The sequence below is a fragment of the Nymphaea colorata genome, chromosome 12 (assembly GCF_008831285.2).
Source record: "Nymphaea colorata isolate Beijing-Zhang1983 chromosome 12, ASM883128v2, whole genome shotgun sequence".
Classification (NCBI taxonomy): Eukaryota; Viridiplantae; Streptophyta; class Magnoliopsida; order Nymphaeales; family Nymphaeaceae; genus Nymphaea; species Nymphaea colorata.
Genome location: NC_045149.1, coordinates 7,887,394 through 7,905,796, shown reverse-complemented (window position 1 = coordinate 7,905,796; position 18,403 = coordinate 7,887,394). Strand labels below are relative to the sequence as shown.

Genomic DNA, 18,403 nt, shown 5'->3' with positions numbered 1-18,403 from the left:
TCCACCAATCCTAGGGTGAAAAAGAATTGTTGTAAAAAGGAAACGTCCAAAAGAAGGGGGAAGGAAAAGTAGGTAAGTGAGAGAAAAGAGGTTGGAAAAGCCAGTTCATAATTTTGTACAACACAAGTTAACAAGAACTGGAATACAGATTACTTGTGCAAATGCAAATTTGATTCAAAACAATGTGGAGCATATAGACTGAGAAAACTGGCAGAACATAATGTGCACGACAAGCAAAAAAAGCATCAAAATAGTCAACTTGCAAAAAGTTTGACAAGGTAACTGCCGGAATCATGCAAAGAAATACCAAACTGCCACGGAGACACATCCCAGAAACCAACCTTTCATTTGCAATAAAAAGAATGGGATAAAATGGCCCAGCAAGCATGGCAAGAAATCGTATATTAGTTTCTGCTGCTTCCAAAAAAGTAGAAAGTTCTCCCTGCACGTGCCACCAATGATTACGCTACAAATGAACCTAAGAAATTCAAAATTTTTTTCAAATAAAATTATAGAAAAACGCCTCTTCAAGCTGGCACTGCGAAACTAAAATCTAGTTGCAACATACCTCAAGCTGTGGAAGAAATGGAAGCAAGCGTCTGGTGATGTCTTTAAGCAACTGTCAGACAATAACATTGGAAGAAACTATTATCAGAAGCATTATGCATGTATATCTCCAAGTCTGGGAGAGAAACAGGAGATCGTGATGGCAACAATGCCATAAGAAAGAGGAAAAAGAGAGTAAGCTGCAGTTTTTGCAATGAATTTTTCTAAGAATACCTGAAGATAAATATTGTTGGCATCTTGTTTATATGAAATAATGTTTGGCAACAGATGGTCAACAACAGGCTGAAACTCTGACTCCAATCCAGCTACAGGTATCCCAATCAGCTGCAATGAGGTTTTCATTGAACAATACTAGTCAAAACATCAAAGTTGGAAGCAATATGTGATTCCAAACATTTTCCATTGAACATAGAAACATTTTCCAAATATCTCATCAAAAAAATATAACATGTTCATTTTCCTTATTTTTCCCCAGTTCCAAGCAAATTCTCAATATAATCAAGTCCAACAAATTTTTAGCATGATTTCAAATTTTTGCGGAAAGAAAAAGACAAAAAGAGAGAGGGAAAGAGAGAGAGACAGGCAGAGAGAAGATACCTAAAGGCTAAAACCTTAACATCGAAAACCACTCCCAAGGTTTTCAAAAAAGAAAAAAATTGGACATTTGTAATTTTGTCCATATGTAGAAAAAGCATATTAAAAAAATATAAGAACTCATAGCGCTACTTAACTTTAATGATTATAAAACAATGCTACCACCCCTTCACTTGGAGAAGTCAAAATAATATTGCATACATATAAGGAAAGACTCAGAAAATTATGGAATTTCAAAAAATATAAAATACAAAAATAATTAAAACTAAGGAAAACTCCACAGTCCACAGGTCCATCACTCCACCGAGGTCCCGAAGCAGCCCTCGACCATGCGGGCAGGCGGAAGGGGGAGGGCTTCAGCACTTCTTCGGCCAGCTTCCACTCACCCGAAAATTAAAAATAAGAACTTGACTCCGCATTTTATTGCAAAAACATTGGCAAAAACGAAAACAGTTCTTAAAATGTTACAGAAATGTCAAAACATTAAATATATTACAAACTGTGTTATTTTCATCTAGACATCGTTTTCCCACAAAATGACATTTTTTTTTGTGAATTTTAATTTCCTTTGTTTTCTCATCTTTTTTGCAACTTATTTTCCCTTAGTGAATATATATAAATTGTTGACGGGTTTGGTTGTTTCGGGTTTGGTTCTGGACCCAATCCGTTTTGAAGTGTTGTTGGGTTCTATTTATATCCTTGTAATCCCTTTTTTCAGGGTGAATGAAAATCTAAGAGAGAGAGTGTCTGGTTGCTAGTGGGCACCAATCCTCCTCATTTGTTGTTTTTTCCCTCTTGTTGAGGGTTTTTCCATGTTATATCGTGTTCTCGTTTCTTTTTTCATTTTTACATGGTCTCAAAGCCGAAGTGGATCCGAATTTACTGTTCATTTTGGACTGGATCTTGCCATTGTCGAACCCACTGTGAAGTTTCGGTCAAGCACTGTGCAGCCGTAAAGTTCCGGCTCACCTCTGACGCTGCTAACGCCCAAGGTCCTGCCAGGAAAGGGATCACCGTCATTGCCCCAGCTGCCACGTCCTACCGTCGGAGGTTTGGCACCGCTCCCTGCCGATGTGTCCTTCTTCTTCTTCTCTACCAGGCGTCGTCTTGTTAAGGGGAATCGACTGTTCGTCCAGCTTCTGCTTTGTCGTCCTCAGCATCGCTCGACGCCAGACCCTGCCGTCGTTGACCAGCTTCTGCTCCATCGCCCTCAGCGTCGCCCAGCTCCTGCTCCATCGGGTGCTGATTGCCGTGGAGTTCCGGCCCCTTCCTCCATCGCCCGACGTTGCCTCGCCAGACGCCCATCCCCTGTCGCCTCTCTTCTGTCATCGTGAGTTCCAGTGGGAGTTTTGCTTGCTGGTTGCTGTTGCCATCTCCCTATTGTTGTGTCTTGTGTGCGGCAACTTCTTATGTGCGTCCGTGGAGTTCCAACATCATTCGCTGCTACCTGGTTGTCGTCGCCTACCTCCGTTGACTCCAGCTCCCACCACTGTTGCCCGTCTGTGCTCTCTCAGTCACAGACTTCTCTGTCGCCTACCACTCCTCTTGCTTCTCTGCCGCTGCTTTCCTTGGCACGCACTGTGGGGTGCGTCTCTACTGCTGCTCCCTCTCTCCGTCGTTGGGTCGACTTGTCTTGGAAAGGAAGACGCCTACTGTGTCGCTTGTCTCTTCTAGACCCTAACATTGTAGCCGCTTGTGGAGCTCTGCTGCTGATTGCAGCCCCTTCTGCCGCTGTTTTATAGCCGTTAAGGCTCTTGTTGGGCCTTGGTGGCCCTTTGTGGTGTGTTCTCTTTGGCTAGGCCTTAGTGCCTGTTTTGTAAGTTTGTTGTTGCGATTGACAGTAGTGGTTGGGGCCTTTTTGCCTGGTTATTGGTTTGCCTTAGTGCCGTTGTTTTCCGGTCTCCCTTGCGCAGTGTTGTCGCTGCCTTTTCTCTGCCATTGTTGCGCCTTCCGCTGCGCAGATTCTCATATGGAAGAGTGGATTATTGATAGTGGTGCTACCCACCACATGATTGGCGATCCTAAGGTCTTTCATGGGTATAAGCTTTCGTCAAGAAAGGAACGTGTGTCTCTCTTGCCGATGGTTCCTCTATTTCTGTGGCTGGAAAAGGGAGTCTCTCACTTTTGAACAAGTTCTTAGTTCACAATGCTCTACATGTTCTTCATCTTCCCTTGAACCTCTTGTCAGTTAGCAAGATTACGAAAGAGTTGAATTGCAAACTTATTTTTTCTGCGGATCACTGTGTTCTGCAGGACTTGGTGACAAGGAAAAGAATTGGGATTGGTTTGTTTTCTGAGGGGCCATATCGTTCACCTATGTGTGCCGCTACAGCTCTCATGACGGCCGCCAGCAAAACAAAGAAAAGTAGAGAAGACTCCCTTCAGTTGATTATGCGTTGGCATGAGCGCCTTGGACACCTTCCTTTTGGAATTCTTAGACAGTTGTTTCCTAATTTATGTTCCAGGTTAGATATGAGTATGGTGTCTTGTGATGTCTGTCACTTGGCTAAACATGTTAGGGCTTCATACCTTGTTTCTATCCATCATTCTAATGAGGTGTTGCCTTGATTCATTCTGATGTTTGGGGGCCTTCGGGAATTCTTTCTTGTCATGGTTTTCAGTATTTTATTACCTTTATAGATGATTGTTCTTGTAACACCTTTGTTTACTTGCTAAAAGACCGTAGTAAAGTACCTAATGTCATAAGAGACTTTCATTGCTCTTGTGGAAACTCAATTTGGGACCTTTGTTAAGACCTTTCAGTCTGATAATGCTCGTAAATATATGTGTCAGTCTGTTGATAGCTTCTTTCGAAAAAAGGGCACGAGACTTCTTGTAGTTATACTCCTCCTCAAAATGGAGTTGTTGAATGGAAGAATCGTCAGTTATTGAATATGACTCGAGTTCTTCTTTTCCAACGTCATGTTCCAAAAAGGTATTGGAGGGATGCTGTGTTGACCAGTGTGTATCTAATTAACCGTATGCCTAGTCGTGTGCTGAATGGGCAGACGCCTCATTTTATATTACCGGGGAGTCGTGAACCTTCTCTCTTCCACCTAGAGTTTTTGGCTGTCTGTTTTATTCACAATCACAGTCATAATCTTAAAAAGGTTGATCCAAGATCGATTAAGGGCGTTTTTCTAGGTTATTCCCCCATTCAAAAAGGATATAAGTGTCGAGACCCTTCCACTGGTCGTGCTTATGTTACCAAAGATGTCACTTTTCTAGAACACGCATCTTATTTTGCTGAGAATTCTCTTCAGGGGGAGAGGTCTACAATGAGAGAAGAGTATTCCTTCAATCAAGAGATTCAGGTTACTAACCCTCTAGAGCACAATGAGCATGATAGATGTTCAACTGTGGATAAGGAGGGATATGACCGTTTGTTTGGGCAGGTTTACTCTAGGCGAAGGTTGTCTGTGGCAGGACCTACTGATGAAGCTGACGAATTGACGCCTTCTGGTGAAAAAAATCCTACTCCCAGTCCTAATGCTATTCCTTCCTTGGATGACCAAAGTCGTGCTCAAGAGATGTCAGTTGAAGGTACTCAGGCAGAGGCTGAAAGTGAAGAATTACCCATTGCTGGTCATGTACTCAACACCCTATTGATAATTTCATGTCATATTCTAGACTGAGCAGGGAATACAATTGCTTTGTTTCATCTCTTTACTTGGTTGTGATTCCCAAGACTGTTGCTGAGGCTCAGTTTGATGACTTGATCCCAAGTGGACTTATGTTATGCAAGAAGAGATGGAAGCCCTGAACAGAAACATGACATGGGAAGTGGTAAAGATTCCTGAAGCGGCTCATCTAATAAGATCCAAGTGGGTTTACACCATTAAATATAAGCCAGATGGGAGTGTAGCGCTTGTTGCCAAGGGGTTCAGTTAGAAATATGGAATTGACTACTTGGATACCTTTGCCCCTGTCGCGAAGATGAAGACTGTCAGAGTCATTATCTCCTTAGCAGTGATAAAGGAGTAGAAAATGTACCAACTTGATGTCAAGAACGCTTTTCTCAATGGAGACCTTGAAGAGGAAGTGTACATGTGTATGCCTCCAAGATATGAGGAACCTGAAAAATGTTGCAAGCTAAGGAAAGCTTTGTATGGGCTGAAGCAATCCCCTCGAGCATGGTTTGAACGACTTAGACTTGCCTTGAGACAATATGGATATCATCAAGGGAATGAAGATCATCCACTCTTTGTGAAGAGAAATGAGCAAAAAGTTGCATTTTTGTTGATATATGTTGATGATATGATTGTCACAGGTAATGATGAAGATGAAATAACTAAGTTAAAGAAATGGCGATCGAGTTCGATCTCAAGGACCTTGGTAAGCTAAAATATTTCTTTGGCATTGAAATTGCTAGGTCTGGTACTAGCCTTGTGTTAAATCAACAGAAGTACACTCTAGATTTGTTAAAGGAAACTGGAAAACTGGGGTGTAGACCTGCCTCTACTCCTGGGCACAAGTTGAGTCTTAGAGATGGGAAGCCTCTCTGTGAAGAGGCCAGGGAAAGATATCAACGTCTAGTTGGGAAGTTGATTTATCTTACTCTCACTAGACCTGATATTACCTTTGTTGTGAATGTAATGAGTCAATTCATGCATGCTCCCACGAAGGATCACTTGAAGGCTGTCGACAAGATCTTGTGCTACTTGAAGAGGAATCCTGGCAAGGGTCTCTTATATGTTAAGCAAGACACTCTTGGGATTGAAGGTTACTCAGATGCAGACTGGGCAGGCTGTATTGACACTAGGAGGTCCACCTCAGGCTACTGTATCTATTTGGGAAGGAATCTCGTAGCATGGAGGAGTAAGAGACAAGACGTTTGTTCTCATTCCAGTGCTGAAGCAGAATACAGAGCAGTTGCTATGGGAGTTTCTGAGCTACTGTGGCTGAAAGTATTGTTGACCGATATTGGTATCAAGATTGAAAGACCAATGAAGATGTATTGCGATAACAAGTCAACAATCAACCCAACAACCTTGTGTTACATGACAGAACAAAACATGTTGAGATTGACCGTCATTTCATTCGAGAGAGAATTGATGCTAAGGAACTTGTTCTACCTTACATGAAATCTGAAAACCAAACAGCTGATGTTCTGATCAAAGCCTTGTCTTCTACTTCATTTGAGAGAAATGTATCCAAGTTGGGCATGTTTGATCTGTACGTCCAACTTGAGGGGGAGTGTTGTCGGGTTTGGTTGTTTCGGGTTTGGGTCTGGACCCGATCCGCTTTGAAGTGTTGTTGGGTTCTATCTATATCCTTGTAATCCCTTTTTTCAGGGTGAATGAAAATCTAACAGAGAGAGTGTCTGGTTGATAGTGGGCACCAATCCTCCTCATCCGTGGTTTTTTCCCTCTTGTTGAGGGTTTTTCCACGTTATATCGTGTTCTCCTTTCTTTTTCATTTCTATATATATATATATATATATATATATATATATATGTGTGTGTGTGTGTGTGTGTGTACAAGATGGACAGTTGCCCAAGGAGCATTAGCGATGGCTCATGGTGCAGAAGTGACAAATTTTTAATTTACCTATCCATGATCTAGCATATTTGAATCCTCCTACATATTAGAGAAAAAAAATCTAGAAATATGCCACCCAAGACAGTCATTCAGTTTTCTCAGCCACTTGAAGTTGTTATCAATATATCTAACCATACAAATATGTTTGGAATGTCGAAAACTATAAGATTGAGAAAAGAAAAAACAGCAACAAGTTTAAGAATGTCAAATAAAACTCACTTCATAAAATTCAGTCTCCACATAGGATTTTTGTGATTTTTTTTTCAATCATATAACTTTTTAACATTCCAACTTCCAAGCACATAGTTGGATTCACCACAGAAAACTTCAGGTGGATTGAAAGCCGGATGGACTATATATACATATATATATATATATATATATATAACCAAAACTTCCCAATCTTTTCTTGTCTTAGTTTCCCAAAAGCAAAGCTAATGACCATGTTGAGGAAGAAATTGTAAAAGCAAAATCTTGATATTATAAACCCAGCACAAGGAATAAGGCATATCTTGTTAAGGAGAAGAACAGGAAAAACTAACCCTTCATGTTGTATAGTAGTTACAAATATGTAATATAGTGTGTTAAAATCTGTCATAGTTATATTATTTCACTCAAGATTCACTAACAAGTAACAATGCCAATACTCATGCCTGTGGTTTCAAGAATTGCTCATGTTTTGCACATACTCGCCCCAGCAGAGGTATTTGGGGATGATTTTATGATAGGTTCTATGGGGAAACTTTCCAACACTGCTGCAGCATTTATTCTACATCTTGTATAAGTAATCTTTGCAAAACTAGTAACCTTTTACTCTTACTCTAGCCCAAGTAAGCGTGTGACTACAAAGAGCTGTAACTTTTTGCTTTTAAAGAAAGCTACTACTAAACTCCCAAACAGTGGAAAGGGAACTTGGTTTGCACATGGTATATGTTGAATAATATGTGTTAGGTGGTATTTTAGAATATTTAAGAGTTTAGGAACAGCTCTTTATAAATAAGGGTTTCATTTATGGACCTCTTTTGTAATTTGTTACTTTACCCTAATTCTCATTTAACTTGAGATTAGAGCAGCTTTAGTGAATACGATAGAAAGTTCTCTCTCTCTCTCTCTCTCTCTCTCTCTCTCTCTCTCTCTCTCTCTCTCGTTCTCTACTCTCCTCTCCCTTGGCTGCACGTAACATGGTATCAGAGCCCAACTTTCCTTGGTACTGAAACCTCTCTCACCGTGCTCATCCTCTGTCTCTTTCTCTTCCTCTTCTTCTATTCTCGTGGATAGGTCTGAGAGCACGACAGGCTGAACATGCATATTAGGCTCGATCTAGGGTTTTCTTAAGCATAAGATTAAAAACCCTAGATCGATGCCCTGTTGAAGTGGACGTGGATGGACGTTGCAGGTGTCTCCCTCACGTGGCAGAAGTTTCCTTTGTGGTCGGTGGTCACTACTTGGTGAATGGAAGTCGCCGCAGCCGTGGATATTACAACCTTTTTTTCTATCAGCCGTGGATCTGCCCTAGGGTTCTGTCAGCCGTGGATATGTCCTTCCTCTTGTTGGATGTTACATTCTTTGAGTCAAGTCCTTATTTTCACTCTACTCCATCAGTATCCGACAGGTCGTCGTCTATGCCTTTACCTATCCCATCGGTTCCTCTGCAGTCTGTTCCGTATGATTCTTTTCCAAGTGCCAGCAGATTCCATGATCCTCCACTGGTCTACACCCGCCGACACACTCCTGCTCAGGATTGTCCACCAGTCGCTTCTCAGGATGTAAGTATTTCTGATGTTACTACCCCTGCCCAGGATGCTCCTGACACGTCTTTGGACTTACCCATTGCTTTACGCAAAGGCAAAAGACAATGTACTCTTCATCCTATATCTCAGTTTATTTCTACTACTGGTATTGGTGGGCGTCTACAGAAATTTGTGTCAGCATTGTCAGTACATTCTATTCCCTCCAGCCATCAACTTGCGTTACTTGATCCTACGTGGCGGCAAGCTATGCAGGATGAAATGGAGACTCTAATGCAAAGGGGCACATGGGAACTGGTTGATCCTCCATCTGGTTGTGAAGTTGTGGGATCCAAATGGGTATTTACCATCAATTACCTATCTAATGGCTCAGTGGAGCGCTACAAAGCTCGTCTTGTAGCAAAAGGTTATACCCAAACCTATGGGGTGGATTTCTTTCAGACTTTTTCTCCTGTGGTGAGGATGAGCACCATACGTCTTATTGTTTCTGTTGCAGTACATTATGATTGGCCCTTATATCAGCTGGATGTCAAAAATGTCTTTTTATATGGAGATCTTGATGAGACCGTGTATATGCAGCAGCCTCCTGGTTTTGAACGTCAGGGGGAGTGTGGTAAAGTATGCAGGCTAAAGAAAGCTATATATGGCTTGAAACAAAGTCTTCGTGTTTGGTTTCATAAATTTTCAGAAGTTGTATTAAAATGTGGTTTCAAGAGATCTCAGCTGGACCATTCATTATTCATCAAGAAAGGCCTAGAGGTACTGTAGTGTTAGTGGTGTATGTTGATGATATTGTGTTGACAGGTGAATGTGAGCAGGAGGTAGCTCATACAAAGAAATTTCTACAACAACACTTTGTTACCAAAGATCTTGGCCAGCTACAATACTTCCTTGGCATTGAAGTTGCTCGTAGTAAGGAAGGAGTGGTGTTATCACAAAGGAAGTATGTTCTTGATATGTTACAAGACACATGTTACAGGACACAGGGATGCTGGGTGCTAAACCTGCAACTCTTCCTATGAACCCACGGGTACACCTATTTGATGATGAATAGGGAGAGGTAGCTTCTCATGCATACATATCATTGATTGGTAAGCTTCTCTATGTGACAGTAACTCGACCAGACATTAGTTTTGTTGTGGGAAAATTAAGCCAATTCATGAAAAAACCAAGAAAATCACATTGGGATGCAGCTATGTTGATTGTCAAGTACTTGAAGTCCTCCCCTGGCAAAGGACTTTTCTTTAAAAAAGGTATATCTCTTGATGTCAAAGCTTATAGTGACGCAGATTATGCAGGCTCAGTTGATGATAGGAAGTCCACCACAGGGTTTTGTGTGTTTGTGGGAGAAAATCTCATCTCTTGGAGAAGTAAGAAACAAAATGTTGTTTCTAGATCAAGTGCAGAGTCTAAATATCGTGCTATGGCTCAAACGACTGCTGAAATGACATGGTCTAGATCCTTACTTGAGAGTCTCGGTATTCTAACTTCTACTCCTATGAAGATGTTTTGTGATAACAAAGCGGCTACCTATATTGCCAATAATCCAGTATTTCATGAGAGGACAAAGCACATCGAAGTAGATTGCCACTATATTCGCGATATGGTTCAAGAGGGAATTATCTCAACTATACATGTAGCCTCTGAAGATCAAGCCACTGATATCTTCACCAAAGCCTTGCCTATTGCAGAATTTTCTAGATATTGTGACAAGCTGAGCATGATTAACATCTATGCTCCAGCTTGAGGGGGAGTGTTGAATAATATGTGTTAGGTGTTATTTTAGAATATTTAAGAGTTTAGGAACAGCTCTTTATAAATAAGGGTTTATGGACCTCTTTTGTAATTTGTTACTTTACCCTAATTCTCATTTAACTTGAGATTAGGGCAGCTTTAGTGAATACGATAGAAAGTTCTCTCTCTCTCTCTCTCTCTCTCTCTCTCTCTCTCTCTCTCTCTCTCTCGTTCTCTACTCTCCTCTCCCTTGGCTGCACGTAACAGTATAGATATTTTGACAGATCCCTTTCAGGAACTTCTCCTATTTTAGGAGATTGAGAAATAGCAAGCTCAAGAATTAAAACCTGTGATTTTTGTCAGACGGATAATAAATGCCATCGAGAATCACAGGTTAAACTGAAGATTATTTAATGAGGGATATTAAAGAACTACATGCTGACCTTTTGTGTTGGTTTCTGTAGCCTTTTATTTTTTTGGGTACATGTGACAAGAGTCACAGGAGTTTAAGAAAGGAATCAAGCAATATCATAAAGATCATATCAACCTGATCAGCAAGAGTTAGAGATAAGGGTTTACAGCTATGTCACATAGTACAGGTAGGGGTGCCGGTACAGGTGCAGAGTACTCAAAAAAATTGGGTACAGGGACATGGTCGTTGTGTGTGTGTGTGTGTGTCAAAAACAAGAGTTAAAACAAACAATCCAATATAAAAAGCTCTATTAAAAAAACTAAGTTGTCAAACAAATCGTTGGAAGATTACGGGTCACAAGAAAATATCACTGTAAAATTCTGCTGAATAGGTGGAGATAAACCATAGAGAACAGGAGCAGCCCTTTGGTGTATATCAAGGGTTCCTCATTTCCATTGTATATACATGATGATTTAAAACAAAACCTAATTAATGGACTTGGTCAACTTTGACCAAAACCAAAAAAGGATGGATACAGCCATGGGTGAATTGACGGCACCCGACACAAGTTTGACCATGTCCAAGGGTGTACCCCATAGGCCCATACCCATGTCATACCTGTGTCGACAGGGACTCACCCAAATAAAGGTATCCATGTGACACAGGTTTACAGTAGCATAAGTGATAAAACATAACAAAAGCCTCTCAAAAACAACAAACTTGAAAAAAGAAAAGTATAAAGAGAAAAGGGAAACACAGAATGGCGTCAAAAAAAGAAGCCACCAGCTGCCTTCTTTTGGACCATAGAAACTAGAAAAGAATAAAGTATTAAGTCTTATGTCATAGGGTTGACATGATCTAATATCACAAGTGTAATCTAATATTCTGTTCATTGATACACTCCTATTACAGAGGCCATATTATGCTGTACCACAGCCCAATACTATGATACAGCATGTCATATCATACAACACGAGTGTTTACAGAACTAGACCAAACCAAGATCTTGTTTTAGAAAACATGATGGTGCCCCTTGATCTTTCCTTCCAGTTGAATAGTTGCCATCATCCTTGCTGGAGTAAGAATCAAAAATAGGAAATAGTACAGGATTGAAAATCAAGAAGAGGTCCTTCCAGAGTATAAAATAATCGGAAAACAGAAATAAGGAAGCAAATAGAGAATGGTCTAGGATTTAGAAAGAGACGTATCAAGTCATGTAAATTGTAAAATAGTAATAGAAAGATACAAAGAAAATGTAAGAAACTATACCCAGCAGTCCAGCACCAATTTAAAGTAAAAGGTACCACACTGGTCTCCATCATATATGTATGCACATTATCATGCAGGCACACAAAGAATATTCATAGCCACATGCAAATACACATGCAGGTGTGGCACACATGTAAGCACACACACACATGTTCTCTATGACTCTCAGTGTATATGACCACATAATCAAGGAGATTACCTGGATGAAAAATATGGCTATCGGATTGCCACGCAAACACGAGATTCGCAGGTATCGGCATGGCACATAATTCATGGGGTACACCATATCACGACGAGGGGCTTCACAACGTGGTCGAACTTTCATGAATGCCTCTGGCTGAAGTATACATGAGTGCATACCAATATAAACACAAACAGAAACTTAATAAAGAAAGAACCTGAAAAAGATCAGAGTGCAAGCACATGCATATGCATTCAATGAATCAGAATCACTTGTCAGCATGTTCACTAAGTTTAAGACATATCCATAACAATGAGAGCCAAAAACCAAGACATACAATATATCAAGGTTATGGGTCAAATCAACACCTTCTCATTGCTAGGGCCTTAACGGAAGCATTATGCATCTAATCACAAAGACCAAATCAACTGATAAGATCTTCAGAGTTCAGACCTCGACTGGATAGTTATATATGTCTTGTGTGGGCTAGAGACAGGAAACAAACTAGAAGAATGGTTTTGACATCAACAGGAGATACGGACTGCTGTAACAAATAGCATACATTTGCAATTGGACAAACACTATAAGAAATGTTGAATTTGTGAAAGCAGTTCCAGTGAGAATAAGTTATTCAATCATGGATGATTCTTCCTCCCATCAGAACATCAAATATTTATCGCTTTTCCAGAAGTTTATAAATTGCCTCATGCTGCCACCTCTAAGGTATCACCATCATCCAAAGTCCAAATATAAACATTTCATTGAAACTAAATTTTTCATAATGAAATGCATGCATATCATTCTGAGAGAAATTCTATCACTTGAAACCATACTATCATAGTCACAAATATCATTTATAGGTTTTAAACGGTAAGGTTTTTTTCAGCTATAATATAGTAAAGTTTCTTTTCCAAGGAAAATCTCGGCAAATTTAAAAAATAAAAAATAAAAAGAAAAAAGCCTAAAAAATAAAATGCAAAAAATGCGAAAAAAATTGCAGCAATAGAAAATACCAAAAAACACAAAAAAATGCAATTTTTGGTTTCTTTCTTTCATTATGTCATCCTTTTCAAAAAGACAGGTTTTTTTGCTGTTTGATATGGGTGACCCATCTTTGGAGTATAACGTGGGTTTAAAAAAAAAATACATTTTCTGTGACTATACTTGAAATACACGATAGATTCTTGACAACAAAAATGGACTATATCAAACAACATTTCCCTGAGACTGAGGTGATGTTTGGATGACATGAGATACAAACTTGGATTTGGTAAAACCAGGCTTTGTCCTAAACCAAGTTTTGAGAAAATAGGTTTGCCAAAGCCAGGATTATTTTCATTGTTTTGTGACAAAATCTTTGCTTTTTAAAAAAAATGAAAAAATAGGGAAGAAAAGTGTCCCTTTGACCATCTACTGGCCAGAAAATAAGGCAGCCTAGTTACTCAACACAGAGGGCAGCAATTAGCCCTTTTCCAGCAAATGAATGGCTGGAAAATGGCTAATTGCCAGAAGTTCAAAATAAAAATAAAAAGGAAAAAAAATGTTCAACCCACTTCATGCCACTTAAAAGTTAAAGGCTGGAAACAGGCATGCGGGGTTGGTCAGACCAGATGAACCCAGCATGACAGTTTACCAGCTAGTGGATAACCACAAAATGGGCCAAAATTGTATTAAAAAAAAAAAAAAAAAAACAAACAAACAACAACAACAACAGCCACTGTCTGACAATGTACAAGCAGGAAATGGGCCTTTTAGAACAGCCAAATGTGAGCGATAATGCTCCTTCATTTGCCAGCCAGATGGTGACCTGAAACTGGCCTAGTCATGCAAAAAAAATTGAGAGCAAGAAAATTGGCCAAAACATCTTTTTCGGGTCACTCCCAGCTGGTGGATGGATGGAATCATGGAACATGGCTGAAGGGGCACAATCTAGCTAGGATGGCGCCTGTCCAGCAATTTCCAGCTAGCCACAGTCTGAAAATGGTCAGACATACCATAGGTGGGACATTGAAGTGAGAGGAGGGGTCCCTTCAGACCCCCACCAAATAAAATGTTAGAAGCTGAAAACCTGTCCTCGCCAGGTTATTTGGTAACCACATTTTGGTAAAAATGGCCTATGAAAACCCAGGTTCTTTTGTCCAAAGGTACAAAAAGACTGTGTTTTGTAGCAAAACGTGGTTTTGCACCAGAAAACAGGTCTTCGAGTTGGTTGTGGGTGTCATTCAAAGTCCAAACAGACCCTAATTCTTTTTACCCTGATTTTCAGATTCTAAGTCCTACGATAAACTATCAGTTCATATCAATAAAAAATAACTGGCAACAATGTCTTCTCATGGCCTATGAAGAAGTGTCAGAAAAAGTGATGTTATTTGAGGATTTTCAAACTCCAAAGGTTTTCATGCACCTACAGACGCAACTTCAAGATTGTAAACTATCACTCCTTGAGTCAACATATTGCTCAAGATATTCAAAGAGATAGAGAAGCCACAAATATCTGCTACTGGTAATATGACTGTAGAAGATTTAAACTAGATACTTCTTGTCCAAGTCCTCTTATCTGGCTCAGGCTACATTCCCATGCATTTAGGCATTTTGATCTACCTGAACATAAATACAATCATGAACGTGGCAAATTCTAGTTCCTACCTTGTAGCGAAGCCCAACTGCAATCTCCCATTCTAGCACAGATTTATTATGGATCCGTATATGTGACAACAAGCAAGGCTCCTGCAGATTATCAGGACAGTAAGAACATCAAAAGGGGAACTTTTCATGAATAACCCACAAAACATAACAAACAAAAGGGTGAAATCCACCTTGTCAACTTTGTTGTCAAAATATAGATTTCCAGTTCTACTTTCTCAAGATTCAGATTGTCATTTTCACCATTTTCTTTGCTTAAAGATAGTAATCACCATATCCAGACACAGTATTATCAACTGGCTTTCTGGGACTACCTGTGCCAATCTATGGTCAGGCATGTATGCCAAGAAACACCAGGCAGCTTATGCCAAGTAAGATGCCCCAAATATCAAGTATCGAACTCTTGACTGGGGTGAGGCACAACTCCAACCAGATTAGACAAAGAAACACACCTCAACCATAAAATATAAAACTATTGTCCTCCTTCAAATTGAAAGTTTGAAGCCAACCACCCAGTTAAGCTTGCTGACTACCAACCAGTTTGCATGATCACTCCTTAGTTTTTACAACTAGGGTCTCACTTCTCAGCAGGCCGGGGGCAGCCTGGGGGTGAGACAGAAATCTACAAGGCTATGACAAGAAATACACCCGAGTATTGTAACTCTTATCCTCCTTCAGTATGGAAGTTTCAACTGCCTAGACAAGCTTGTGGAGCTAGCCTTCGTTTGCTTCTGTCCATACCAACTCATTAGAACGGTGTCTTAATAAGTGACATAATTTAAGTAGAAACATACAGGATTCTTCCCCTGTTTCGCTGACCATCATTCAACATTGCTTATTTATTTTGATACCAAAACGAAAGGATGATGTTCAGCAGGAACTGTAGAAAATGCTCGCAATTATGCTGCACGAAGTTTGACGAGTAGAACACCACTAAAGGGACCAGTCAGTCAATTCCTTCGTCCATAACATGCATATATATCATGATTTATTTCTGACAGCAAGAAGCACATCTACGTACATAACAAGACCATTAATCGAAAGGCCTTTATTCGTCGGATGCTCAAGCTAAGAAAAACGCCAGCGTCATTAATCACGTAAATCCTCTCCAGTACCTTCACACAATCCATTCGCTAATCGTAGCTCCCCAAAGTCAACCCAAGTTTTACTGTTGAGAGGACGACGAAAGCAATTTGTTTATCATCCCCGTGAAACTTCTCTGTTGCTTTAAATTTAGGAGCTTAAACCCTAAATCTCAAATCAGGAACTGAAACCGCCATTCATACAAGCTAACCGAGAGAAACGCAAAGAACAATTTGACGAAGAAACCAATACGAGAGATTTTGAGGGCAGTACCTCCAACTCGAAAAGAATCCACTCTTTGGTGTTGGTGCCGCTCGACCAATGGCTGCGGAGGTCGGTATCAAGAACATGGGCGGCCTTCTGCGCAGGCGATTCCCGCGATACGCTCTTTATTTTGTACGCTAATGGCTTCACCGTGGGCTCCAATTCCGTCTCCATTTTCCTCTCCCTGTTTCTATGTCCTTACTTCCTTTCTGTTTCTCCTATTCAACGCATACTTCCTATCATCCAAACCCACGAGAGGACTTCAAAGGTGGCGCTAGGTGTTATACAACATGCAATGGGAAGGCGAGAAAAAGGAAGAAGAAGATGGCAAAGAGGAGCAAGAGGAGAAGAAGAAGGTTCACTTGCCCGTTGCATATACAAATAAAGGGAGGGAGAATCGCCCGCGTTCTCTCCCGCTCTCTCTCCCCCTCTCCCTGCAGAGACTGCGAAATGAGGCAGACAAGCTTCTTTTAAGAGTCAGAAAGATGGGCGAGACGGCTCGGTGAGTCGAGTATCGGCGTGTATCGCCTCACGGATCCGTTTCGGATAAAATCGGATTAATCAGATGGATGGGCAGTGGGGACACGCCTGGAAAGTAGATTTTTACAAAACTCAATTCTTTTAAAAACCTTATATTTTAAAAGTGAAAAAAACTGAATTTTTTTGGAAACTTGTTTTTTTGCACTTTCGACAAACTGGTTTCTGTTAGCTTTTATAAAAAAAATAATAAACTATTGAATAAAAATTGAACTTCTACAATTTATTTTAAAGAGCTGAATCATCATTATCGAAAGATGATTATAAGAGGGGGGCAGCTCTGGCTTTACATTTATTTTCATCGAAAGATAAATTCTTCGAAATACGCAGCTTTTCCCCTTCCATTAAAAATTCGGTTATCTTAAAATCTTACAAAACTAAATTGTCATCAGAACTTGGTTACCTATTGAATTTAATTTGATCTCCCTTCTCATGGGTGTTATTTATTTGGACTTCAAATGGTTGATATATGATGTTTAGTTGATGGGTGTCTCATCTTTCATTCAGGTTCTAAATCAGCCTTTAAACCTCATAGGCTCTCTTCAACCTTATTTAAAACTGTCTCGAAATACTTGGAGAACCAAGTTGAGATCAAACACTTTGACACAACATTCTATAAACACATGTTAATAAACACATGTTAATCTTTGGTTGGAGCAGATTTATTGAACAGTAACAAACGTCTTTTCGTCGTTTTAGGGAGTTTGAACCCATTTTTGGGAATGATGGGCAAAAGATGTTCTTCTTGTTCAGGAGTGGAGTACATATAAGTTTTTCTTAAAAAAAAATTACTTGTTCTACATAAAAAGATTCAAAATTTTACATGTAAAATTTTAAAAAAAATTATTTGTTCTATATAAAAGTTTTTAAAAATGACCCCTATCAAAATTTGAAAACTTTAATTCGGCCCCTCTCATGAAAAAAATTATGCGTCCGCCCCTATTCTTTTCTTATTGTGCGTGATGGGCAGCCCAAAAGACTCGTTCTGGCTTATGTGGATGAAGATGGGAGGAGGCATCTCCTTTTTCCCTTCTTCTACGGTTCGAAAGGATCTCCATATCTAGCCTTTTTCTCTTCTGCTGAACTGTACGCACACTGCTACAAGAGGTAAAAGTGGATTGCTTATTTTTTTGTTTGAGTACCTAGTGTGTTGTCACTGTTGTGCTTTATTGCAGTCCCATGCGTATGATTAGGCTTCGTACATTCTTCTTAACAGCTCTTATTTGACATGGATACTGCTTGCATTAAGTTTCACAGTTAATATTGTTCCGTTTTTACCTTGTTTTGGTTGATGTATTTGATGCGAGCATGTGGTATTAATTCTACTTTTGGTTTTTGATGATACTATGCAGAAAAAGTTTTTTTTGTCTTGACTCACTGTTTTCAATAGACCTTTGTTTTCTGCTATATGGAGGTTGCTAATCGTGTTCCAATTGTCAGAAAAAAATAAAAAAACTTTGTCATTTTATTGCTAATTTTATGAAAATTTTGTGGAAATACTTTCTACTAATTTCCCAAGATCTTTATTTTTGGGGTCAATCTGATCTGTTGGTTTGTCAAACTTACATTGCAGCAAGTGCATGTTGCATGCAACTCTTTTTAGTGGTCTGAAGTGGCATTCCAGTGTGAAATTTGACCCGTGCTAAAGTTAAAATTATAAAAAATGGGAAGGTGCAGGATGGACCATCAAAACAACGTCTGATTTTGAGAGATTTTTATGCCAATCTTAATATTATAGATTTTAGAGGTAGTTGTTTTTTGTTTGTAAACTTGTGGTTACATTTGAATTCCATGTTCATGTTTTTAGTTCCAGTCAACAGTCTAATGGCC

General features: G+C 39.7%; 1 protein-coding gene across 4 annotated transcripts in view; it reads right to left on the bottom strand.

Annotated features, from left to right (window-relative positions):
• The window catches only part of LOC116265450 (uncharacterized), a 31,931-nt gene extending 15,466 nt beyond the window's left edge, over positions 1-16,465 (bottom strand). For all 4 annotated transcript variants that reach the window (XR_007574879.1, XM_050080769.1, XM_050080770.1 and 1 more), the window contains exons 1-6: positions 16,046-16,465; positions 14,693-14,773; positions 12,065-12,202; positions 781-891; positions 569-619; positions 342-442 (exon numbers count right to left, since the gene is read on the bottom strand). Coding sequence is in view for 3 of the 4 variants with exons in the window: in XM_050080769.1 (XP_049936726.1) it covers positions 342-442; positions 569-619; positions 781-891; positions 12,065-12,202; positions 14,693-14,773; positions 16,046-16,210 (647 nt within the window). In the remaining variant the exon portion in view is untranslated. The remainder of the gene's footprint in view (positions 1-341; positions 443-568; positions 620-780; positions 892-12,064; positions 12,203-14,692; positions 14,774-16,045) is intronic.
• Between the last annotated feature and the right edge of the window lie 1,938 nt (positions 16,466-18,403).